Genomic DNA, 26352 nt, shown 5'->3' with positions numbered 1-26352 from the left:
ATGTAAACATTTCCTAGAAAGTTTATATAGCAGCACCTTTGAAGGTTTCAGACTTCTAGCGTTTCAGATTTGGTTGTAAGTTTAAACAAATGTCATGACAATTAAAATGTATCACACTCCATAGCATAGCACTCCTGTCATGTGGACACAAATACAAAAACACACAGAGATATACATTCTGTTTACATCCCGCATTACTTTATTTATATACATCTATTAATATCAGTCTTTTTAAAATCATTTTTACATCTATATCATGTCACACTTTTGGTAGTTTTCTACATCTCGACTCCAGCAAAACACACATCCTGGTTGCATAGCTGGGCAGGGGCCTATAAGAAACCATCCAGGAGCAAAGCATGCTGGGAGGGTAGAGGGGCCTAGTGAAGCCCTGCAGGGCAGGAATGTCGGCTGCCCACTGGACAAATAAACAGCTAACTACGGCATACAGTTTACAGCACACACCTGCTAAAACATTACACTGAGCTACAGAAGGCAAGGAAATATGTAGTAAAATACAGCATGATGACAGCATTCTGTTATACTTTCATGTTTAAGAAAGGCAGGAAAAGATGCAAAAAAAAGATGCAAGAACAGGGAGATTTTAAACTTTAGAAGACGTAACTGTGATGTAACAAACACTAATTAGGAACCAAATCTTTGAACGGTCATCCTTAAATGTTTTCTGAAGCCATATTACTGACATTTGACAGAAAAGGCTGCATAGACAGACATTTTTCACAGACTGGATAAAAGGCATGAAAAAAAAGGAAAATTAACATGAGTAAAATGCCATGACACATGAAGGCAGATCATGATACACAATTCAAATACAGCTGTACAAGATGAAGGCAGTACTGGGTCCCTTGTCTCCACGTTTGTATAATACATTGAACATAGATTCTGTATTGCATCAACAACCATGCAATATTTCAAAGTGTCGTTGATGCACATCAACTCCCACACCAAGTATACTCCTTCGGCGTTTATCCAGCAAATCTGCAGCCTTCACCACAAATTAACATCACTCAAAGCAACTTGCACAGCGTCAGATCTTCTCAATACATATTCAGTTAGTCTATTCAATGTGTGGCTACATGCTGGGCCTCCCCTGGTAAGCCAGTGGAACAGGGTGTGTATGCCTGATGGAAGCGTCCATGCATGAGGGGAGGAACAGCTATTTCTAAAGAGGTGGAGGGCCAGTTTGGACAGTTACATTCTTCCTCAGGACAGCCGTGACCCCTTGCTTTCCTGGTTTGTAGTGCAATGATAGTCGTTTTCAAAAGTAAACTCAGACATGTCTGAGAGACTAACCGTTCATTTCGTGTCCAAATCAGAACTTTTATTGCTCTTCCCCCAACTTTTTATCTGCCCTATGAATGAAACCCAGGTACGATGACCTAAGTCCTTGCGCTTCTGTGCCTGTAAATAGTGTTGGGAGCTGTAGTTTTTTTTCTGTCCTCGCAAAGTTGTTTAGCGTCATTAAAATCACAAAGGCTTCGATTTCTAATAGCAGCTGCTGTAGTGGATGCCACTTTGACTAAGAATATGGAAAGTAAAGCCTAAGAACATGCTTCATTTCTCTCAGAAAGACTGATGAAAGGATTTCTGAATGAGAGATTGCATTGCGTTACAGAGGCTAGTGAAACAGAGGCTAGCCCGGACATGACTTCAGCTCTCTGTAGTGAAGCCAATATGAACATGTTTTTAGACAAGGTGATACACCATGCTGTTGTAGTCAGTTGGTCCCGCTGTGTCAATCCAGTTAGAAAGTCTCCTCTATAACAATAATAATCTTACGAGTCTACCACAGCTATACATGGTAGTATCATTTGTGCGTTCTAACCTAATTTTAAAATTTGAAAAATATAGATGTAGTTTAGATTAGTTCAGAGATTATACATTACAGTACAATATGTGTAGTCTATATCCTTGACGTTCCACTTCCGGTGCTGCCGGAAAATCCGCCGGATTTCAGTCATTTAGGCCGGATAGCCGTTGCCCTGGGCTTCCTTTGTGTTGGCATTTTAAACTCTGGTCGATTTATGAGGACTATGGTTAACCTTTTCTCAGATCTCTGCAGGGTAAATCCAGACAGCTAGCTAGACTATCTGTCCAGTCTGAGTTTTCTGTTGCACGACTAAAACAACTTTTAAAAACGTACACGTTCCGCCAAAACAAGTTCCTTCCGAGCCTATTTTGCAGCGGCACCGCGACTTTTCTCCGGTGCTTAGCGCCGCCCAAGACGATTGTGATTGGTTTAAAGAAATGCCATTAAACCAGAGCACGTTTTCCTCCCATACCCGAATGCTACGTGGAGTAGCTAGACCCTCCTTCAGCGAGGGCTTTGGAGGAGGGTCTGGCAAAGCAAGACTACAATATATGTAACTCTTTAAGCCCTTTCCCAAACCAAAACAGTAACATTAGATTTGTCTTATTATGTTACTTTGATTCATCTTATGCCCTATTTGCACGGGACTAGTATTACCTGGGGACCTCTAGTAACTTAAGTAATTATTGCAGAGGTAGTCTGCGATCTTAATCTCTTGCGAATCTGCCATGTCTGTAATTTGTCAAGTCCAGTGCAAATAACCTACCATATTTTGCCAAACACAGAGGTTGTGTGATAATAATAGTCCCCTGCAAATCGGCATCTCTGTGATTTTGGGTCGTATTGGCTGCGTTGACAATTATAAATGAAAGTTTTGACTGCCGAGTCATAAACTTGACTGAGTCCATTTACTTCATTCAAAAAGATGATAACCACTGTACTTGAACCATATCTTATTGGAAGAATTGTGGAGCGGAGATACTTTGTGCGTGTTTGTGTTGAAGAAACTGCCAATAGCAGTGATTCACACAGATAATATTAAAGTGCTCATATTATGCTTTTTGGCGTTTTCCCCTTTCCTTTATTGTGTTATATATCTTTTTTTGTGCACGTTATACAGTAGGTTTACAAATTGAAAAAGCCCAAAGTCCACCCCAAAGGCACTTAACCATTTCCAACAGAAAACACTGTTCACAAACTGCTCCAAACAGCTCTATTGTAGTCCAGCCTTTATTTCCGTGACGTATGTGCGTTACTTTGTAACACACGTTATAATGCTCGCCTAGCTGCTAGCGTGGCACACCCTCATACTCTGCTTCTGACTGGCTGGTTGTCCTTACCTAGGTACTACAGCGCATGTTCGACTCCCAACAAAGATGGAATAGAAGTGTGATGCCTCACTCTGTAGCTAAAACAAAGAGCTCGACACACAGGGTGAAAAGAGGAGCTGCAGCAATGTGCATTACGACACAAATATGGTGTTTTTTGAAACTTAAACCATGTAAACCTATTCTGATATAACCTCTAAATACAATTATAAACCTGAAAATGAGCATAATATGAGCACTTTAAGGCACTGTGGTGGTTATGGTACTTAAAACGGATGTAAAAAAGAGTCATGGAAGAAAACCGCTTTCTTTCAATCAGAATATTCTTAAAATGCATGTATGTGCTGCTACAGTAACCTGGGATGTTTGTCTTTATTAGTAACATATTAATAGTTCTGAGCAGAACACCCAAGGCTCAGTAGAGTTCCTTTAATACTTTACTGTATGTGAGGGATTTTTGAATGTCACATACTGAAAGAAACAAAGGTTTCTGAATGTCAGATGTAATCCATATACAGTAGTATAATCTCTTTGTAACAGATTAAAAAAAAGATACATTCTAATCATTTTACTGTATGTATAGATGACCGAATTAATGATAAACCCAATAACCCACCATACGGGATTTAAAAAAAGCCCTTGATGATATTAGATACATTATTTATATATTATGTATTCTACTGGAGAGACACACTTCCAAGGTGATAACCGTTAAAATCTCCTGGGCTTTCTGCTGTAAACCAGCAGCAGCTTCCTCATATGGATAAAAACATCACCACTTGGAAGTCAGCACACAGTGCGGTTGAGGTTTCACTTCAGCTTAGCATAAATACAATTCCTGTTAAGAAAGTTAGTAAAACTACATATTTCCCACACAGCAAACATCCCTTATTGGTTATTGGTCTGCAACACACTGAAATTAAAAATCTCAACTACCCAGAAACAGAAGTATCCCTACATCCTCCACGTAAAAACGCTTTACGGTTTGTAATTTAAAAAAAATTATAAATTCTCTTCACTCTATGAAAGAAAAAACAGCAATAAGTATAACTGAAGGAAACGTTGTCATACTAAATATGTTTTCTGATTAAAATGTGATGAGAGACAGCGAGAAAAGAATAAGAGTCTTGGCAGATGATCAAAGTGTGAAGGCAGTTTTGGTATCGTCACTGTGTGTACCAGTGGTCATGGTGTGCGTTACTGGGTATACTGGGTCCAGCGTTGTCAGTGGGTGTGTTTGTCGTTTTCAGCCGACGGCGCCTCCTGTAGGAAAGGAGTGAAGGAAGAGCGGACGGTGCGACCGCAGAGGGACTGCTGCACACGGAAGTTGTTCACCATACTCTTCTGTATATCCTCCTCAGCTGATGTAAACAGAAGGCTCCGGAAGACGGCCAGCTAAAAGGGGGCAACAGAGAAAATGGGATTAGGAGTCTTAAACAGGCTTATAAAAGAACGTACACAGGCTGATTTACTTTGGCTACGTTCACACCGCAAGTCTTAATGCTTAATTCAGATATTTTGCTCAGATCCGATTTTTTTGTTTGGCTGTTCACATTACCTTTTAAAATGTGGCCTATATCAGATTCCAGTGTGAACTGTTTGCGGTTTCGAACTGACCCGCATGCGCAAAAGAACAATACCAATGACATCAGACGCAGCACGCTGTTGCACTAAAGTTAGGGAGATTATGGAGGAAGTAAGCATTTTCGCTTTTATTTCAAAATGTTTGTGTAATGGCAGCCGTAACATTAATGAGCAGGTGCTGAGGAGGAGAAGAATGAAGAGAGAGAGAGAGACAAATTGGCTATTTTGGCCTTTTGCGGGTTATGGCTGCAAATTCACTGCAGACGTCTGGGGGTGCAGAGACGAAGCCAGGAGTGGTGGGACTGCGTTGTGAATAGCTAAGGTCTAACACCTCACTCTCCCTCCATTGACTTGCTCTATCACTGTTCTCCCGCCGGCGCATAATTGTGACAAATGTCGATGTAGATGGATGTAAAAGTCGCATAAAATCCGCCTAGGTTGTTCACACTGCGGCCGCATTAAAAAAAAAAAATCAGACCTAGGTCTGATTCAGGACTACATATGGAAGTGGTCTAAATCTGATTTGAAAAAAAAATAAATCAGATCTGGGCAAGATTTGAGTGTTCACACTACTTCTGAAGAAGTCTGCCCTGGTCACTTGACCCCAAAAAAAAAAAATCTGATTTGGGCCACTTTTGCCTGCAGTCTGAACGTAGCCTTTATCCATTGTGTAATACCCCTTTCACACCAAGGGCTCAACCAGGGTTGACTTTGTGTCGGAAAGGGTTAACCTGGGTTGACCAACTCGGCTTCGCGACCCAGGTCGAGCATGGGTTGATTTCAATGTGAATTGGTCTGCAGCAAAAGTTCAGTGTGGCCCCTGCCGCTGGCTCGGGGAAATCTCTCTTCTCTCGGTCTTTTTAAAAATGAGTTGGGAAGCCGACAGCAAAGCCTTACTTTACTTTTAATGTAACTTTCAAACAAGGAGGAATGTTCTCTCCTCGTCCTAAAATGATCATAAATCAATACTAGAGTAGCCTACCTCCCCGTTTACTGCTGCACAGGTATAAATGAATGCAGGAGAATGAAACTATAAAAGGGTCTGTCTCCACAAAATGTTGAGTGTTTGATGGTTGTCTGTTTGTGCTTTAGAAGGCACATGAAACAATCAGAGAAGTGTATTTTATATTCTTTTTATATAGAACTTGCAGCGCAACGTGTACACCGCCTGCCCATTTCCAGCATGTGAGGTAATTGAATGCATCGCTCCCGGGTTGCGTTGCATGCCTTGAGACACAAAATGCTGCCACGCAGGTTGGTTCAGCTCAGTGCAACGTCCCTCACTGTTAGACACACAGCAACATAATTATCAGTTGCATTTCAACCATCCTAATGAAAAGGATTCACGTTCAGTTTCTAGAACCAGTTTTATTGTCACCTTGAAAGCATTATTGCTTCTGAAAGAAACACTAAATAATAGGTTGACTCTGAAAGACAACAGGAGCCCTATTGTGATTGGTCTGGAGTTTAGCTTAGCTTAAAGCTGCATTAACTGATTTCTTTGGCCACTTGAAGGAAAGCAGAACAACATCGGATATACCCCTCAACATTTGTTATGCTGAATGTGTGAGCAAACAGTTGTCTTTTTACACACCCAGCAGAGAAAAATATTAGTATTCATGTTTCTGGCCACCTGTTGAATGTAAGTAAAATATTCAATCTCCTCTTAGGTCTGTTTTGCTCTCCACCAACTCCTCAGAAAAGGTAGGTAGTCGCTACCTTTGTCTGTCTGCTGTTTGGTGTTGCAGAGATTTTAACAGAGATCTTTAGCTCCCTCCATTGTCTGGGTACAGTGCTGAAGAGAGTGGAGACTGTAAGCCAGAAATTCAACCAACAATTAGCTAAAAGAGGCTAAAAACTCAGATGAATTAGATTATATATTCAAATCAATGTATTCTTTGATTTTGGGGTGCAAGAAAAGAAAATCCTGACAATGACTCAATTTTAATTAAGGGTAACTCCGACTATATACAGACTCAAAATCAAGCATTTTTGCTGTATCAATTTGTTGTTTGGAGAATTGGCAAACCTTAGCCCCACATCAAAAAGTCCCACATACAGTATGTACCTTGAAAGAGCTACATTTCTAAAAACTTGAGGTGCTGTAAACCTTGGTAAGTTCAGCTATGTGCCCATCCCAGAGAGAGAGTTCATATGTATGGGACACAACATTGTTTACAAGAGCACACCATTCTTCATAGATCTAGCCTCTTAATATTGATCTGTAAGTGCACCAGATTGATGCATTTAACTTTAGAATGTACAACATTTCCTTGCGGGGGAGCATACCTCCAGACCCCACAAATCCCTGTGGGAAACACTGATACTTTAAAGCCAAATTACAAACCTTGACAATTATTCATGTACACACATACCTGGTCGTGGCTGACTTCTACATGCTGCTTCATGATGATCCAGGTGACGGACTCTGTCAAAGGGGGTGTTGTCAGAGAGCCGTGGTAGGTCCAGTAGTCATCGGTGTTGCTGGGTAACAGACAGACCGGGTCGAACCTGGTAAACTCCACTACACTGTCCTACAGACAGCCAGAGACAGACACAGGAAGAAAACAACAAACACGGTCATTTAACCCTAAGAGGAACATTTTCACATATCTTCTTAAATTGACCTTTTTAAAGGGTATTTGCATAAAACGGATCCCCGTGTGTTTCGTGTCGAAAACGTTCAGAACAAACTCAGCTTTCCGTAGAGTGACGCCGTTAGAAAAAGTATGCTTAGAACGGTTTTGCACCAGTTTCTTTGTTAAACCATTTGCATCCAAGCTGCTGTTTCAGTATTTCTGTCTTTCATGTGTTAATCATGAAAGCTGAGTGACCTTGCAAAGAGCACAGGATGTATCCCTGAGGGCAGAACGCATAATGTGGAGGAGATGCCGGGCCTGACCAGATATAAGAAGAAAGCTACTGATTGCATAAACCGAACAACCAACTTGACTCCCAACTCCTTTAAAAAGACACTGTTGTGAACAATCTTCAGTCACTTTCTGAACTGATGCTGAAGTGCTGTAAACTGACTCTACTTGCTGCAAGTAAACAAACTTGTTGTCCATTCTTTGATGAATAATTATCCTAACAGACGGCCACATTTTTTCTAGAGCAATGTGTAAAGAGATAATTTGGCGCCAACGCTGAAACGTTGACGTTGGCTTTTTGAAAGTCCCCAAATCTCTTTTGAAAACAAACCTTAACTTATGATGTGTTGCACAAATTGTTTCGCTGCTTGAAATGAATTTACCAAAGTCTTTAGGTTATACTTGATTAAAACAGTAAATAAATGTCTGAAATTCAATTTTGTAACATTTGAGTAGGAGTTTTGTCAAACATCGTTTGGACGAGAGACAAGCAAGAGCGTCGCTGAAACCTGTTACACTGTTCACACAAAAGTTCTCATGATTAAAATAGAATACAATTAAGATATTTAAAATATTCATATAATAATTATATGATACAAGACTGAAGCTATTATCTAAAATACTACAAATATCATTATCTAATCATTATCCAAGATAAAATACACAAGTGCTACAATGAGTGTTATACAACTGTCGCATTTGCTCTTATTGGACAAACACCGACCTTATATACAAACATATTATATATTATATTCTGAAAAGCTGAAAAGAACGTGGACATGCTCATATTCCTGATAAAGAACATGACCATATCTTATGCTCAGCAGTGTATCATGCTTAAAAAAAATTTGTCAGTCTCTGATTTGATTTTGGTTTGCACTTCATGACTTCATGACTAAAATCATAGTCATTCATTTTTATTTTTGTTTTTATTTGAGGACACTAAAGTAGGTCAGCTGGAAGGTCACACACAGCTTCAATTAGAAGTTAGAAGCTCACGGTGCAGTTATTGGGTCGGAAGAGGTTAGTTACACAGAAGAGCAGCCAGTCATTTGAGTGTGGCAAAACCTTTCACCGTGCTTGTTTTTCATTTTGTGACTTTCGATTATATAAAAGACTATTTTTCCAGTCATTTCTTAATTGAAGTTTTCTTTAAAATGGTGTTAAAATCTCGTCTCGTTCTCGTGAACCCAATCTCGTGTCTCGTCTAGTGAGCCGAGTGTGAAAAGCAAGAGGAAAAAAAGTTTGCAAAGGCAATTTTAAGTGAACAATAAATCAACAAGCTTCTCAAGACACGGCGGCTTCATATTTTGTCAATCGTGCCGGTAAAGTGAAGGGCGTTACCTCCTAAAAAGCATTGGCTTAAACCTTACAACACACTTTGCTGTTTTTTTCAGGATTAAGCTATAAGCAGAAGGAATTTCCACTCGCTGCTAGGCTAAAGTGCAATGATGTAACTGCAGCGCTACGCTGTCCAACTCAGCTGAGAACAGAGAAATGTCCTTCCCCTCCGTATTATTATTAAACGTTACCTGTAGATAGCACAGGTACTCAAGCCTAGAAAGACAAAATAAATCCCACATATATTTAATAGACTGTCCATCCTCCTCTTGTGCAAAGCTGAAGTGACAATGAAACTTCCTAATCTGATAGACGACCACCAATGATGATAACTAAACAATGGCCGTGTCCATCATATTTCATATCACATGACATATGCATTCCTGTAACTTTCACCAGCAAAACATTTTTTTAGAAAATAAATAAATAAAAATGCGGTGATGATGTCATCACCACAGAATTGTCCCGTCACCGCCGGTATTGCCGTGACGCTGTTATCGCCATAGCCCTATGTGCATGTAACCATAATTTGGAGTTCATATCATACCTTTTTGTTATCACCCACCACTACAATTCCCGTTCATGCTACGCATGGACCAAGATAGCCATGATAGATCATTTACATTGTTATATAATTTGGATAATAGGAGTTGTGCTCAAACTATTACATATTCATGGGAGAGAGAGGCCTGTCTGACCAATCCTGTAACGTCTTTACTGAACCACTAGAGGGAGTCACAATTTACCCTCTAGTGTGTTGTTACCATTCATAACCAGATTTTAAATGGATTTTATTAGACTATCGAGTACATTTCAGCACGCAACCTAAAAATAATAATAAAAATAATAATAATAAAAATGTGGTCTTTATGTGTGTGTGAGTGGACTAACCTTGTGTCTGATAGCAGGCAGAGCATCTACCAATTTCTGCAGCCCCTCATGTCTCTTCCCCACCTACACAAGCATTAGACATTAATCTGGATTGTAGTTACAGTTTAAACTGCATATATAAACACACACACCACGTAATGTATACAGCATTGCATTTCATAACCAGGTCATTAACCACCTGCAGAATGTGTGTGTGTTTACACTGTCATTACGCAAGAAGGTAGACTGAAACATGTCCGTGTACATCAATCAATGTTTCTTCTGTAAATATTGCAGGCATTTCAAAGTGCACACGTGCGTAGTGTACCTTAAGAAAGACTCCAATAACAGCCAGTCCGTTGTCCTCCATCACCGCCTCCTCGAACAAACTGTACTTGTCAGAGTTCCAGTGGACCAAGTGGAGCTGAGAACACACAGAGCATACAAACACATTAGTGTATGTGTGTTGACTGTAAACCATTACCTTAGGCTGCGGTCAAACAAAAAAAACTATGTCCTAACCACTTTTCCTTAACCTCTATGGAAAAATGTCAAAAGGTGAAGGAAAGATGTGAAGGAGAATCCATAAGGACATAGGAAAAGCCAACCATGGTGCCAAGAGAATCCGACTGCCATTACACTCGGTTACATAATTATGTGAAGGCAGATGTTGGGTCTGCCGTGGTGAAATTACAATGTTCCGAGGATGGATTTCGCCCTGTGTGTTCTTATGTGGACAACCCGATGGAAAATATTACTTATTACAATTTTATTTTCGATCTTGTTTGGCTTTAATTAGGGCATTCTATCCCTGTTTTTATGTTCATTCTATGTCTATTTTGAAGGCCTCGGTGCATGTAATACTATTATCAAGACGGTTTTATTTTCCATTTTATTTTGCTTAGTTATGTCTATTCATGTGAAGCACTTGGTTTATAGAATCGCCTTGTTCATCATTAATGATGAAAAACATTAATAACAACTTTCTAAAATGTGAACACGGCAGAGAGCAGAGCTCAGAGCATTTACGCACGAGGAAGAGCAGTCAGCAGCACAACCTCACTGATTATTTACAGAAGCTAAAAGTTTAGTTCTGCTTCCTCTGTCAAGTTTCTAACTACAGTTTTTAGCTTAGCTGCTTAAATTTACCACAATATTTGCTGCAGTAACATTACTGCGCGCATGGAAACGTTAACAATTACTAAAAGCGGCCTTTCAAATCATTAAAGCAAATCGTTAAAGAAAACACTCGCATATCACTACAATACATAATTTAAAAAGCAACATAGCCTACAGGGAGTGGTAGAGTGGGAGTGAAATGTCAGTCAGGACTGTAACTTGACCCTTCGCGCACACACAAAGACTGCTGAGTGATGACAACAATGACATGGACACACACATATACACACACACACACACGTTGTTACCTATGTGTTATGTAAGTTAATGGAACAACATGAAAATAGACGTTCTGGGGTCAAACGTTGCACAAACAGTATCATATTCAAGTCCCACCCGCTGACAGCCAAAACGCTGCCTATGTTTGACTTTAGCTATATTGATATAAAGTAAAATGGAGAAAAATTCTGCTGGATCAAAGACCCTGGCAGCATGCCTGATACCAGCTGAACAACCAGCAGAATATAGACATAGCATCATAAAGCCTGTCCTTCTCCAAACTTGATGTCTTTGATACAGTGCTCTCAGTATTTTTCCAGGCATTTCAAGGACACGTGGATAGAACATAAACGGGACTGCCAAGTAAATCAACATTTGCAATGTTTAAACAGTGCAGTGTTACATTTATTTTCTTCCAAGTCTCCTTTCTTCTTTTAACCCTTAACAGATCATTTGACCAAGTGGAAAGTAATTACAGAGAACTATCTGTAATTTTAGTCTCTGTATCTTTTCATTACCTGCTTTCTTGAGCACTACATATCTGGCTTTTTATATTCAACCGCATGGTCACATGGTCATAGACACATACCTGCCATACATGTGACTGCAGCACCTCTGTACTCTGTAACATGCTACATTGATACCATCAGTCTAGCCCTGTACCTACCATTGCTTCAAAACTGAATAAAGCTATTGCTTAGCACCATGTTGTTCCCATGTAGCACACACCATGACATTGCTTTGGGCTCAGCCTTAGAGATAAGGTGAGGAACTCAAACATCCGGAGGGGAACACGGAGTAGAGCTGTTGCTCCATCGCTTCGAAAGAAGCCAGCTGAGGTGGTTCGGGCATCTGGTAAGAATGCCTCCTGGACACCTCCCATTGGGCGTCCAGCTGGGAGGAGACCCGGGTGTGGACCCAGAACACACTTGAGGGATTACATATCATCTGGAATGCCTTGGGATCCCCCATGAGCAGCTGGAAACCGTAGCTGGGGAGAGGAACGCCTGGGCTGCCTTACTTCACCTATTGCACCCGCAACCCGAACCCGGATCAAGCGGATGACAATGAATGGACGGATGGATGGGAGAGGTGTAAGAAAAAAAATGTATACGCTTGAGTATCACGATATTTTATTTTGCAATACTGTATCGATTTTCAAAAAAGCAATATCGATTTTATTTAAAAGAAGAAAAAAAAATGTGTTTACGTGCAAAAATATTCATGTAAGACAGTGGTTCACGTTTATGTTGTGTTTAAACCCCCTACCGCTAGATGGCTATGCTGAGACACACCACTAGTGTCCTCGCCTAACAGTGCCTAGCAGTGCCTGACTTGTTGATAGAAGCCAACAATGTAGCTATGGCTGAACTTTGGCCTACTTTAGCATATAAAAATGTGCTCACTAAGAACCTGTGAACCACAATCCCAAACTGGCAGTTTGATTTAAACTTTATGCAAATCATGTCTTTTTTTAAATATTTAATTTTTGAAAAACTATACTTCAAAAAAAATCCCAATATATCGCCTTACGCACAGTATTGAAATATATTGCAATATATTGAATCGTGACCCACGTATCGTGATACATATCGTATCGCCAGATTCTTGCCAATACACAGCCCTAATGGATGGATGGATGGATGGTGGTATTGATTGATATCATATATCATATTGATATTATCGAGAATTGTGAAATTTCACTGGTACTGGTATTGACTACTACATTTCTGGTGTCGTGACATCCATCGCTCTGCCCTAGCCTCAATGTAAACGGTATAGCAAAAAAGTGAAACCTAAAATGCTTTAAAAAGGTCAACTATTATATAGCCTATTTTCAGGATAATACTTGCATTTTGTGTTTGTACTAGAACATGTTTACATGCTTTAATGTTAAAAAAACAAAAACTTTTTCACATGCTGCCCATGGCTGCTGCATCTGTTTTCACCCTCTGTATGAAATGCTCTGTAGGAACGCCTGTCTCCTTAAGCCCCCCTCCCGAAAAAGCCCAGTCTGCTCTGATTGGCCAGAATGTTTCCTGGAATCCGCGCTCCGCTCCACAACCTCCACTGTTGTTTTTTCACTATTTGAAGCTGGAGCTACTGCAACGGAGTATATATATATATAGTACCGTGAAAAATCACCAATAAAGGCTTCTAAACCAAATATTACACAACCAGACATGTCCCAGCAGTAAAGTGTGATGACCAGCATTGGCCGCCAAGATTACAGCTATGAAGTTTAGGCCACGTTTAACATGAAAATCCGACATTATAACATTGTAGATATGACAGAAAATATCGAAAAGCATAATATGTTCACTTTAAATGTATCACTGCATCAGAGTGGCTTTGGCTGGATGTTTGGGCAATGTTCTATAGGACTGTATTTTACTGTAAAGTGTTTTGTGTATAATTGTGTACACCCCCTCTACATGCTCATAATACTGTGAGGCAGATAAAAGCATTGCCTAAAGGGTATATGACACATAATGTTATAAAGAGTTAAAAAAAAAAAAAATAACAAAAGTTTATTTTTTAATCAATGTGTTTTACAGCAAATTTTCTTTTCTACCCCATTTTATGTTCTTGACAATATTACAGAACTGTGCAGCACACCAATGTCCCTGCAGGAACGATTTAAGTTTCATGCTCACTACCTGCTGTGTGCTAGTGTATGCATGTCACAGCACAGTACCTCTGCAGGGAACAGCCTCCTGTCCACGGTGTGCTCTGACCCCCAGGCGTTGCTCTCACCCCAGTGGAAGTGGAACTGGCACAACCTGAATTTGTCTTGCAGGGGGCCACCTTTCAGTGCTGACCAAAAAAGTAAAAGGACATATAGATCAGTGCATCATAATTTGAATTTACAGATCTCCAATCCTTTTAAAAGAATGAAATGCTTGTCCTCCAAAAGAATCAGATCATATCACTGTCTAGTATTTGTTTCCTCCTCCAAAAAGAGGAAGTTATCCCACACAAGGTGAAGATGGGTTGTTCAGGCACTAACACTGACCTAGAAACATCCAGGAAATATTGTATAGCAGAGACAATCACCTTTGCAGCAATGAGTTTTTATTATGCCTGTAAACGGTTAATCAATGCTAGTACTACTACCATCAGATACGGAGGAGATACGGCAGCATAACATGTTGTAGTCAAAAACATCCATTTGAATCTGTAGTTAAAGTATCTGCAGTCATGCCTAGACCACTCCATTGTTTCTTTGTTTATTTTACTGGTGATAAAATATGGTTTTCAACATTTCAACCTGTTTTTGTTTCTCGGTACCAGACTAAGCTCATAATACAAAGCCTGAGGGCATGTGACACCTATAAAGTGGTTCATTTTGTAGCTTTATAACACTTGTAATTAGTTTTGATGGTTTGGAAAGTTATATAGTGGATTTTGGTGTAGCCCAGCAATTATACCAAAATGACCAATACCTTAAAGACAGACTATATGACTATATAGTGGTTGTTGAGGTCAGGACAGACATGTGAGTCACATGACAGTCACCAGATCCACATGACATTTCAGCAGCTTTAAGTGTAGCATTGATTACAGGATTTTCCTACAGACAGGGGGCTCTTTAAGGGGGGGATGAGGAAGGAGATAAACCTCTTGTGTAGATCAAAATATTGCATTCCCCAGCCGAGATCTCCTTTAAGTCCATTCAGATTTAAAAGGGAAACTACTGACTTGCTCCCAATCTAGTAGTTAATAAGGATTAATTTAAAGGAACAAACCGTTATTTCCTTTTTTCGACAATATAAATATAGAAGGACTTACTGGACTTGTCTGTAGTGTCATCATACTCGACCAGAAAGGAGTAGCCGTTGTTCCAGATCTGTTGGCAGGTGTGCGGGTCGTAATCTGTGACCAGAGGCTTCAGCTCCGAATCGAAGACGCTCTTTCGCACAACAATGTCGATCGGAGACTGACGATCACCTCCTGGTATCGCGAGGGGTCCCTGCCACATGGGATGCACTGGAGGAGAGAAGGGAGGAAGAGAAGAAGTAGTGAATCACAGAGGAAAGTCAGAGAAATTTGAAATGTAAAACAGCCAGAACTTACAGTCTCTGCTGTTCATGAAAAGGTAAAGAAAAACTGGAAATAAAAATGCTGACACCTACTTTTCATGTTGTGCTCGGCTGCTTTCTGCATTTTAAGACAGTCCATTTTGAAGCACAAAAGTAAGTAAGTTGCCTAATTAAATAAATACAAAAACTACACCGTGTCAATGCTAGATAGGCACACACAATCCTTCTTCCTTGAGTAGTTTGAAGGAACTGAATGAAACAGGAGCAAGTAAGAAAATACTTCCTTTTAGTCCTCCTAGTTTTTTTTTTTTCTAAAAGGAAATTACAAAATAAGAGAGAAGTGGGCTGGCTGTATAGAAAGTACGACGCGGAATGTCCTGGCACGCCCCCAGCTCTGCTCCACAGCAGGGGAATCAGAGCAGGACCTCTGGCCGGTCAGACCGTCAGTTCGGGCCAAAGTCTGTCAACGGACCTGACTTCTAATTACCCGAAACTCCGCTAATTTTTTTTTTCTGCCTCCCTCCATCTTATATTCCTTTACCCTTGAATTCCACCCAAAAAACATTAACTCCACTTATAAAATGTTCTACTTATAAATCAAAAAAGCTCAGTTTAAAACAGAGTTTCCCTCCCTGACCAAGATCTACTCAGAAAATCTTTTAAGTGTTGTTGTCAAAGGGCACAAAAGCAGCACAGTCTCTCCTTTCATCCAGCATTGGGCTTAAGGTTTCCACTGAGAGCCAAGCTGAACCGGTCTGGCTGGGAGATGACCTGCATCTACACCAGATTTCAGCGGCTCCTCCTGGGGGAGTTGGCTGCCTGAATCTGTTATTGCACGGACACACAAAAACTGCTTGCAAAGCCATTCATGCTCACTCACTGGGTAATTGTCAACTGTGAAGATATTGAAGTAGATGTGTTGAGCTAGTTAGTTAAGCATAAGACAAGGCTTTGATTTGGGGGTAACGAGGAGTAATTTACATTACTTGACATTGTTTTCCAAAGCCTTTAACGTGTTTTGAATTTTTAAATATGTTTTTCCTGCATTCCAGGCAGCCACTGGTTTCCAATTATTTCTGGACAGTAAGAAAATCCACTTGCAGACAGCAGGTGTGGACCTATTTGAAAAGTCTGCACTGCACTACCATTTCACAAGAGTCTTTTTTATTTTCATACACCAATATCCTCCCATAGACCAAAGACAGGCAGCTTAGGTTAATTGGTGTGGGAAATTAACATTTTAGATTGTATGTGTTTTAAGTTGTGAGATTGTCAGATGATCACAATGGGCAACTGTTTTTTTGTTTGCCTGACGATCTGTAATTTTTAAGAGAACTAGAAGAATTTCTCAGACACCGGAAACTCTAAATTGTGTAAAAATGTGTGGATGTGAAAGGCTGTAGTAGTATATATATATATATATATATATATATATATATATATATATATATATATATATATACAAACAGAACATTGTTTCCCACAGAATTAGTAAGTGGCAGTAATTCTGATCTGAACGAGGGGTTTGAGGGGAGGAGAGCGTGATTGACATGTAATCTGGACCCACAGCCCGTTGCTCCGAAGCCTGGCATCACCCCACAGCTAGCATACTGTAATGTCTTCCATGAGTTCACCTGGAACTCCCAGACAGCAGTATATAGTAGTAGTAGTAAGTATATTAAGTTCAGTCTGTTTCTCTCTGCTGTTGTTTTTTCACATAGGGCCATAGGTTAAAGATAGTTAATGTCAGCTATCGTTGCTAATGTTAGGCTCTATGTGAAAACTAATGGGAGACAGAAACAGACTTACTTGCGGTTTGGGAGTTCCAGGTGAACTTGTGAAAGCCGTTGACATAGATATAGCAGTAGTGTGCAGGGAGACGAGGTGGCCGCGGGGCTACTAACAGACGGTGCGAATGTAAACACAGCAGTAACCAGGGTGTCTTACCCCGGTTAAGTGAATAACCGGGTTATGCCAGTTCTCCCTGTTTACATGAGCGGGGAAGAATGGGAAGAATTACGGGCGTATGGTACAGTAGGTGGCATTCTTCCAACGCACAACTGGTCAGAATATGGCTCTTGTTTATATATTTATATTTATATATATATAGGCTGTCAATCGATTAAAAATTTTAATCTACATATATATATACATATCTACATACAATCATACATAATTAATGGTGCCTGAGCCGATACTTTAAGAAAGTAAAAAAAGAAAAGGAAAAAAAAGGGTACTAAACAACAGTTGGTGACATTAAAGAATGGCTTGTTTATTGCTAAGGCCATATGGTCAAAATTAAATGATTTAATAATAATGTATAACAATAACTTATTTCACTAGTAAATTGCTGTCGAACGACAAAAACAACAACCAGATAGGAAAAGGACATTTACAATAACTTCAAATGCACCACGAGGCTGTAGTTTACAAGTTTCATTGAACGCACCGTCTGTGTCGTTTCTCCGACGGCAGCTGCAGATTGTTACGTACCGGTGTTGAATCCTCTACAGTAAAATACAGTCAAACTTTACACCGTTTAGCGTTAGCTGTCAGCATTTTAACCGTGTTTAATCCAGCTACCAGCTAGCGGTAGGCTAACGTTAGCTGCTGTTGAGTATAGTGTTAACTAGCATCACATGCAGCGTGGTTTGTGTTTCCTGTAACGTCTGTTTCAGAGCATCAGAGAGAAGCGCAGACATATCAGTGGCACCAGATTTTCATCTGTATGCAAACGTCAATATGGAATGGATTAATCTGCGGAAATTTTTTTAACGCGTTATTTTGACAGCCCTAATATATATATATATATATATATATATATATATATATATATATATATATATATATATATATATATATATATATATATAAATAAAATATTTGATTAATTGTTCAGCTGTTCTATGCATCCCCACTTACCAGGAAAACGTTTTAAACAGTGAGTGAATACAGCGTGCCACGTGAATACAACGTCTCCTGCAGCGGGGAGTGAGGCAGACGGACCGCAGGGTGCGCTAGCTTCTCATCTCCTCTGGGGTCTGACAAACCCAAACTGTCAAATTCAGTGCCAATAATGCTATTTTTCAAGCTACTGTAGCCGTCATATTTCATGGGACATGAGCACGGTTTTCATGGGAAATCAGCCGTAGAGGCTTTCGTCGCCGTTTGTCACTCTGCTTGAGGAGAAAATGCTGTACTCGTGGTTGTCATAACATTGCGAGTGATGACGTCCTGAACTGTTCCAAATGCTCACCCTCAAAGGAAAGAGAGCCTACATACCAACGGGCGTACCTACGGCGTAGATTTAATGCAGAAACATAATTCAGGACTAAGGTGTTGGGTCTGCGAGGCTCAACTCAAGGATCTAAGTTCTCAATCCCTGCCTCCATACTTCAGGGAAGCACATACTGTATCACTTTCCTGTGAGTCAGATGTTTTTACCTGAGGAGTGGGGAAAGCAGAAATGTAAGAAAAATAGCTTGACGACAGTAGGCAAGGGCAATGGACAAAGGGAAGGCCAATGGACTGTCAAGAAACCTAATTTCTAGTGGACCACTTCAAAACCAAACCAAAAGCCCTTCTATAAAACTTTGGACAGGCAGTGCCCAGTACAACAGGCTTGTTAAAGTTAAATATGAACCTTGTTTATTATCATGGTTGAAAGCTCCGCTACACTGGCCTATTTTTCCACTTTTATACTTTTTTTTTTTGCCTGTTGACTGAGGTTTCAGTTTGCATGAGATGGCATACAAGACAAGGTTGGGTGTCTTGAATGTTCCATGGGCACATCAAAATTAAAGGGATGGTTCGGAGTAATTTCACCCTAGGGTCCTTTGCACCGTGACCTTAAGCCAAACACCCCCCCGAAGCTTTTTTCCCTTGGTCGAACATTGGGCGAGTTAGCCATTCGGCATCAGCCGAACCAGAGGTGTATCTCGTAAATTACCCCACTAATAATGCCCGGAATGGTACCAAACTTCTACAGTAGTACAAATATGTTCTGTACTCATAAAACTAGGCATTGGAAAGTTTGTAAGTACACCAGGAGTTTATTTAAATAACACTTGCCCGATGGCTTCTACTCTCTGCTGCTACCGCTGCGTCGACGTCACTTCCGTGATTTGGGAAAAGCCCGTAAAAGTCCTGGCAGAAAGCGATGCATAAGGATGTAGTCTAACGACGCCCAGTTCCAGGAATGCACTAATATTTTGTTGGTAGTACCAGTTTGCAAAAATTATTAGTTAACACTAAGTTGTAAACACTTCGGAAAAAATGATTAAAAACTTTGGATATACCAAAAAACTTTTTCAGCAACACCGGGTGATCCTGCGAGATCCCGCACAGAGCACGATATCTATTGCCGGAAGAGACTACTGGTAAAATAGTGAAGAAGGAGCAAGAAGCGAGAGAAGAGCAGAAGAGATCAACGAAATGGCAGAGTTTGAGGTTAGCATTGAATGCGACTAGGGCTGGGCGATACGGAAAAAATCAAATATCACGATATTTTTGACCAAATACCTCGATATCGATACCGCAACAATATGGTAGTGTTGACTATTGGTGCTTTCACAAAACATTTACACAATGAGATTTTTGATAAATAATCATCAGTAATGTAGATATAATGGCTAAGTGGGTAAAGACAAACAATAGAACAGTTACAACAGTCTGGTAAGTTCAGAAAATGACATAACTTCACTGTAATGCAGCCTTTAAAACCAGGAAAAGACACCACTTATGCCATGTTACGATATTACGATATCCAAAATCTAAGACGATATCTAGTAGGGCTGAACGATTAATCGCATTTGCAATAATATCGCAATATGTGAAAACGCAATTTCTTAAATCGCAAAGGCTGCGATTTGGTCACGTGACTCGCGAGAGCAAATCAGTCTGCACTCCACAGAGAAAGCATCAACATAGCACGCTAACGCTATGCCATACCTTGAGCAGATTTCTGTCATTCAAAGAACTGTGAGTTGTAGTTTAAAACTTTTACAGACATTTTAATAAAATGAAGGGTTTATTCGGGCTCGAGCGCATACATGCAGAACTGAAGGCTAGGTTAGCAAAGATTAGCTCTGATTAGCGGTTAGCTCCGGTTAGCTAGCTAGCTTCGTTATAAAGATATGGTGCGTACTACTAACGTAACGATAGCCTCTCTGAGCAAGTGCAACATTGACGCTGTCTTGCATGCACTAAACTTCATGAGGGGGAGAGGCTGGAGGCAGCTCCTCTGTGTGCGCTGTAAAAAAAAATACACCGTTGTGTGTGTGTGTGTGTGTGTGTGTGTGTGTGTGTGTGTGTGTGTGTGTGTTTGTGTGTGTGTGCGCACGCACACACATAAGTAAAATATTTTTACTTATTTAACTGTCTAGTAAAGTTCAAAGACTGTTTAAAAAGTGAAATCCACATGTTTATTATAGTAAATAATAATTAAATAATCTAAATACTACTAAGTGTTGTAAAGCCACATATTTGTTTTTATATTTCTGCAATCTGCACTTGAGTTTGTGTGATTTGTTTCTGACTTTCATATGAATGTTTACACCAGGCTTGGTCAGTGCTCAATATACTACTGTGATTGAAGTAGATAAATAAAAGATGTCATTCATATAAATTCATGCAGCACCTAATTTCATCATCACATACAGGCCTGGCCTCCAGGAAAGAACAGTTTGTTTAATCTAATAAGTGGGTGGTTTTATTTTCAGATGGCACACTTTGGAAGAAAGAAAAAAACAGGCTCTAAATGTTGTGTGCATTTGAAAACAGCATCCCTAACACTTAACATAATAGTGACTTGACTTGACTTGACTTGCAGGTCGCCATGTAGGTCAAAGGGCTTCAACAGGTTCCTGTAGGATCTTCAAAAACCTGGAACCAGACTCTGTTTCAAACACAGATTAGTCAATAGAGTGTGTTTGATCCAAATCTAGTAATGAGGAAAATCCATTCCGGTGATTTCCATGCACATGGATGACAACAAAAGTAACCATTAACTGATGCTGTGTAACCCACAATGATAGGCCTTAGAGCCTTTTTACATCTTCAATGTAAGCATTTTAACCTCAGAAACTCTCGCCAACAGTGGCATTGTGTGTTTATCAGCATGGCAGTGGTTGGTTTAGGGTTTCATTGAGCCCAAAATGTTCCCTTTGAAGCTGTATGATAATGAGCTGCCGTATCGACACGCTGGAAAAACAATAAACATTGTGTAACTTACAGCTACAACACAAGTACTTACTCTGCGACAGCACATATTTGCTTGAGCACGCAGTGAGGTTGCATCTCCTGACAGGCGTTATCCGTTGACTCTTGGCATGTCTGACAAGCTGTCGGTTAAGGTTGGAAGCGAGAGGTCTTATTACGGATGACAGAGTCACCATATTTGTCAGGCTGACGTTATCAGGTTCACAAGAAGCGCTTTAATGTCTTTCGTCGCGCTGTTTTATTTGAAGCTAGTGGTTAGCTAAGCCTTTTTTAGCTCCACAAAACTATCCGTTCGGCTGGCTGTTTTCCTCTGTCTCTGCCCCTCTGCCGTTTGCCTGGAGGCGGGGGAAGGGGCAGGCGTTCGCTTTACACACATTCAAAAAGTCCGCAAAAAACAACGAGCGTTTCTCCCGAAGCTGTAGTATCGTCGGTATTTAACACGGTTAAATAGTGTCCTTGCGGGCCCAGACAGATACTCGATAAATTATAATATAGGGCCGCTGTTGGGAAACAGTTTGCTCTGCAGAACGGATTGGTGGGGGCACTCGTGCTGACCAATCAGCGGCCTCCACTGAGGGGCGTTAGCAATGATGATGATGACGACTTCTTTTTTTTGTTTTCCTGTAAATCATTTTATTAACTCTGCTTTTGTGGTGCAAATGTTGTATTTCTGCTTTTACTTTAGTAAAGTATCTGTGAAAATAGACTAAATTATTAATTACCGCTACATGAGTATTATCAGCAATATTTAGTAATAAGTATAGTAAGTAGTAAGTAAGTACTCATTATGCAGAATGGTCCCTTTCATGCTGCTAAATTATAATGTATGTTGTAATATAGTTAAATAATACTGCTGCTTTAACATGAAACCATCACTTAAGTGTTGCAGCTCTTTGGAAAGGAGTGGGTATTTAGATTTATTACAACACATCATATTTTATAGCTGAGCATATGATTTGTATGAAAATTCTTAATCAGCTACAATAATTATAGCTATAGCTAATTTTAGCTGTCAGTAGGCCTATAGTGGGTTAAAAAGTTTAGCTTTCTTTTAAATGAAGTGGACTAAAAGTATAAAGTAGCTTGAAAGGGAAATTCTCATGTAGAGTACAAGTACCTCAAAATTGTACTTAAGTACAGTATTTGAGTAAATGCACTTAGTTACCTTCCACTTACATTACATACAACAGAGCCATAATTATTAGTAACACCTGGGCATTATCTTTACCTGTCCTGTATTTACATGTCTCTGCTCTTAACTTCCTTGAAAAATCCTTTTTACTTTTATTGCGTTGTAATGTTTTGTTTTTGCTGTTTTCCCTTTTTTTAATGTATTATTGTATGCAACTTCAAATGTCTTTGTTTCTTCATATTTATTTTTGTTTCCACTGTCCATCTTTATCCTGTAAGCCGACTAATCATCCCAAGGGAAACACTAATGTTCCATCTAATCAAACAATTTGACATCAAGCAAGTGCTGTGTGTATGTGCGTTTGTGTGGAAGGGATGTAGTGTTGCATCATCATACTCAAGAATGTCACACTCTGTACAGAGCTGACCACATGACTGTCAAACTTTAATCCCTTAACTGAACAAATGATATATTCAGAACACCAAAACACAGATTCATGTGCCGAAAAACAAGCTCTAAACAGACGTGCGATTCTGTGTGTGATTTTAGTGTTTACTTTGGAATTTTTTGTATCAACATGAAAGAGACAAACAAGACAACACACAGCCTCTGCATTTGTTGGGTTTATTGTCTTCAAATTGGTCCAAAGGGCTCTCATAACTGTTCAACAACATTATTATCACAATGAAATAATGGACACTGAGACAAGAGTTAGACTGAAGACAGCAGGAGCTCAACTGCTACACTTTGTGCAAGACGTTATGTTATTTCAGTGCAGGACTCCACTGTTATCATCTGCAGTATGAAAAGGAATGACTGGTTCAGGTCAAACCACTACTCCATCTCTGGTTCTAAGTTCTGGCTTACCTTGAATTTTTTTTTTTGCTCTAACAGAACCAAGTCATACTAATAAAAAGCAACTGTGACATGTTAACATTAAACTACTACTAGCCTGGATCTAAGCCACTTGTGCTTAGCCAGAGCCTTTAGGATACAGTGCAGTTATTGCAGTTTCACAGGGAGCCATATTAGCGCCACTGTGCTGCTCCATGGCTGTTTCAAAGTCACTTTTCATTCTCTAAAGAGCTGGATGCCTCATTGTGGCGGTGTTATGGAGGGTATGGGCACAAATTTGCCACCAAAAAAATGTTAGTTCTAGAAAAGAGGTAGCAAACTAACGCCCCAATGGCACAATGTGGCCAAACTCTCCATCAGTGCCTCTGTGCTTTACCAACCCGATCACAGACATCAACAGCACCTACCAACAGACGTGCTGGTAAGAGTACCACAGGCTGCAGACTTCTGGGTCTGTCGGTTACCGTCCCTTCACAATGACTGAGATCAATATTACAAGAAAATGTTTTGGTTTTTAAATCTTTTGTTACCGACAAAGCACAAAAACACCCTGACTTGTGTAGCATGTGAAATACAGTACGTTTATAAAAAATACAAAAAGAAAAAAGCATTTGTAGTTTGTTTTTTTTTACCATCAAGAGAAGCATTGAATAAGCATTAAGAACTGAATAACAACAAAATAAGTTGTATGTATTTTTCAAACCGTTTTAAAACGTAGAATTTATTTACAGCATCATGTGAGAGCAGAGGGAGTATGAAAGCACAAACACAGAGTAGGGGGGAGGAAGTGACGAAAGACGAACCGGGGCAGTCAAAATGTTCTTCATAAAAGAGGCGTTTTATTCAAACCTACTGTCAGTCTCGAGTCAAAATGAAAAACGCTCAAAGAGTTCTCAGTTCTTCAGGAGACCGGGGAGGAGGGGTTAGTCCAGAGCGATGATGTCGTCATCGTCGTCATTCTCGGTGGAGGCGGCTGCTTCACTTGATTGGACCGTCCGCGGGCGCTTGGTGGAGGTCTCGCCGGTTTCTGCGTCCGAGTGCTTCCTCTTGGTGCCGCTGGTCGCTGCAGAGCTAGACGACGCCCCTTCTTCCTCGTCAGAGTCAACGATCATGACGTCATCGTCTTGTGCTGGAGCTGAAAGGGGGCGGACAACAGCGTACATGGATGAAAAAGAAGCAGACGCAAATTTGGTTCTACAAAAGACAAGAACACTAGTTTAAAAAAAAAAAAAAAAAAAAAAAAACTATATGCTAAAGGTCAGTTTAGAGCAGAAGCACGTTTCATACAGCCTGTTCAAGGCTTTTAAGCGGCCTGTGTGATAGTTATGAAGACGGAACAGGGGGAACAGAGTTGGTGCGCCTTTAATACCTCTTTCACACCACTGACCAGGAACCAGACTCTGTCTCAAACACAGATTAGTCAATAGAGTGTGTTTGATCCAAATCTAGTAATGAGGAAAATCCATTCCGGTGATTTCCATGCACATGGATGACAACAAAAGTAACCATTAACTGATGCTGTGTAACCCACAATGATAGGCCTTAGAGCCTTTTTACATCTTCAATGTAAGCATTTTAACCTCAGAAACTCTCGCCAACAGTGGCATTGTGTGTTTATCAGCATGGCAGTGGTTGGTTTAGGGTTTCATTGAGCCCAAAATGTTCCCTTTGAAGCTGTATGATAATGAGCTGCCGTATCGACACGCTGGAAAAACAATAAACATTGTGTAACTTACAGCTACAACACAAGTACTTACTCTGCGACAGCACATATTTGCTTGAGCACGCAGTGAGGTTGCATCTCCTGACAGGCGTTATCCGTTGACTCTTGGCATGTCTGACAAGCTGTCGGTTAAGGTTGGAAGCGAGAGGTCTTATTACGGATGACAGAGTCACCATATTTGTCAGGCTGACGTTATCAGGTTCACAAGAAGCGCTTTAATGTCTTTCGTCGCGCTGTTTTATTTGAAGCTAGTGGTTAGCTAAGCCTTTTTTAGCTCCACAAAACTATCCGTTCGGCTGGCTGTTTTCCTCTGTCTCTGCCCCTCTGCCGTTTGCCTGGAGGCGGGGGAAGGGGCAGGCGTTCGCTTTACACACATTCAAAAAGTCCGCAAAAAACAACGAGCGTTTCTCCCGAAGCTGTAGTGTCGTCGGTATTTAACACGGTTAAATAGTGTCCTTGCGGGCCCAGACAGATACTCGATAAATTATAATATAGGGCCGCTGTTGGGAAACAGTTTGCTCTGCAGAACGGAATGGTGGCAATGATGATGATGACGACTTCTTTTTTTTGTTTTCCTGTAAATCATTTTATTAACTCTGCTTTTTGTGGTGCAAATGTTGTATTTCTGCTTTTACTTTAGTAAAGTATCTGTGAAAAATAGACTAAATTATTAATTACCGCTACATGAGTATTATCAGCAATATTTAGTAATAAGTATAGTAAATAGTAAGTAAGTACTCATTATGCAGAATGGTCCCTTTCATGCTGCTAAATTATAATGTATGTTGTAATATAGTTAAATAATACTGCTGCTTTAACATGAAACCATCACTTAAGTGTTGCAGCTCTTTGGAAAGGAGTGGGTATTTAGATTTATTACAACACATCATATTTTATAGCTGAGCATATGATTTGTATGAAAATTCTTAATCAGCTACAATAATTATAGCTATAGCTAATTTTAGCTGTCAGTAGGCCTATAGTGGGTTAAAAAGTTTAGCTTTCTTTTAAATGAAGTGGACTAAAAGTATAAAGTAGCTTGAAAGGGAAATTCTCATGTAGAGTACAAGTACCTCAAAATTGTACTTAAGTACAGTATTTGAGTAAATGCACTTAGTTACCTTCCACTTACATTACATACAACAGAGCCATAATTAT

At 40.0% G+C, this 26352-nt stretch overlaps 2 protein-coding genes across 3 annotated transcripts; both read right to left on the bottom strand.

The window, feature by feature from the left end:
• Nucleotides 1–176: 176 nt before the first annotated feature.
• ca5a (carbonic anhydrase Va) lies at nt 177–21941 on the bottom strand. Of its 2 annotated transcripts, none has more exons than XM_078257756.1 (7): nt 21519–21941; nt 15015–15212; nt 13921–14039; nt 10153–10248; nt 9846–9908; nt 7119–7277; nt 177–4554 (listed from the first exon to the last, which is right to left on the bottom strand). In XM_078257756.1, exons 1-7 carry the CDS (start codon nt 21658–21660, stop codon nt 4384–4386), a joined length of 948 nt encoding a protein of 315 aa, XP_078113882.1. In that variant the 5' UTR covers nt 21661–21941; the 3' UTR covers nt 177–4383. The 2 variants fall into 2 exon arrangements, with proteins under 2 accessions (XP_078113882.1, XP_078113883.1); XM_078257757.1 differs by lacking the exon at nt 21519–21941 and adding an exon at nt 15359–15571.
• A 1285-nt stretch (nt 21942–23226) lies between these two features.
• LOC144522570 (uncharacterized) lies at nt 23227–25727 on the bottom strand. The gene is made up of 2 exons (XM_078257755.1): nt 25229–25727; nt 23227–24606 (listed from the first exon to the last, which is right to left on the bottom strand). The coding sequence occupies exons 1-2, from the start codon at nt 25368–25370 to the stop codon at nt 24395–24397; spliced, it is 354 nt and encodes a 117-aa protein (XP_078113881.1). The 5' UTR covers nt 25371–25727; the 3' UTR covers nt 23227–24394.
• Nucleotides 25728–26352: the final 625 nt, after the last annotated feature.

Source organism: Sander vitreus, chromosome 8, assembly GCF_031162955.1.
Source record: "Sander vitreus isolate 19-12246 chromosome 8, sanVit1, whole genome shotgun sequence".
Classification (NCBI taxonomy): Eukaryota; Metazoa; Chordata; class Actinopteri; order Perciformes; family Percidae; genus Sander; species Sander vitreus.
The sequence above is the reverse complement of the archived record's forward strand: the minus strand, read 5'-3'. Positions and strand labels throughout refer to the sequence as shown.

Excerpts from the sequence above, each read along its gene's own strand:
- ca5a (XM_078257756.1), bottom strand. The coding sequence starts at position 21,660 with ATGGTGACTCTGTCATCCGTAATAAGACCTCTCGCTTCCAACCTTAAC. Across the intron at positions 10,249-13,920 it reads GGAGGCTGTTCCCTGCAGAG|CTCCACTTGGTCCACTGGAA; the intron begins GTACTGTGCTGT and ends GTGTGTTCTCAG. Across the intron at positions 4,555-7,118 it reads TAGAAGTCAGCCACGACCAG|CTGGCCGTCTTCCGGAGCCT; the intron begins GTATGTGTGTAC and ends GCCCCCTTTTAG.
- LOC144522570 (XM_078257755.1), bottom strand. The coding sequence starts at position 25,370 with ATGGTGACTCTGTCATCCGTAATAAGACCTCTCGCTTCCAACCTTAAC. Across the intron at positions 24,607-25,228 it reads CAAATATGTGCTGTCGCAGA|CTCCAGCACAAGACGATGAC; the intron begins GTAAGTACTTGT and ends GCCCCCTTTCAG.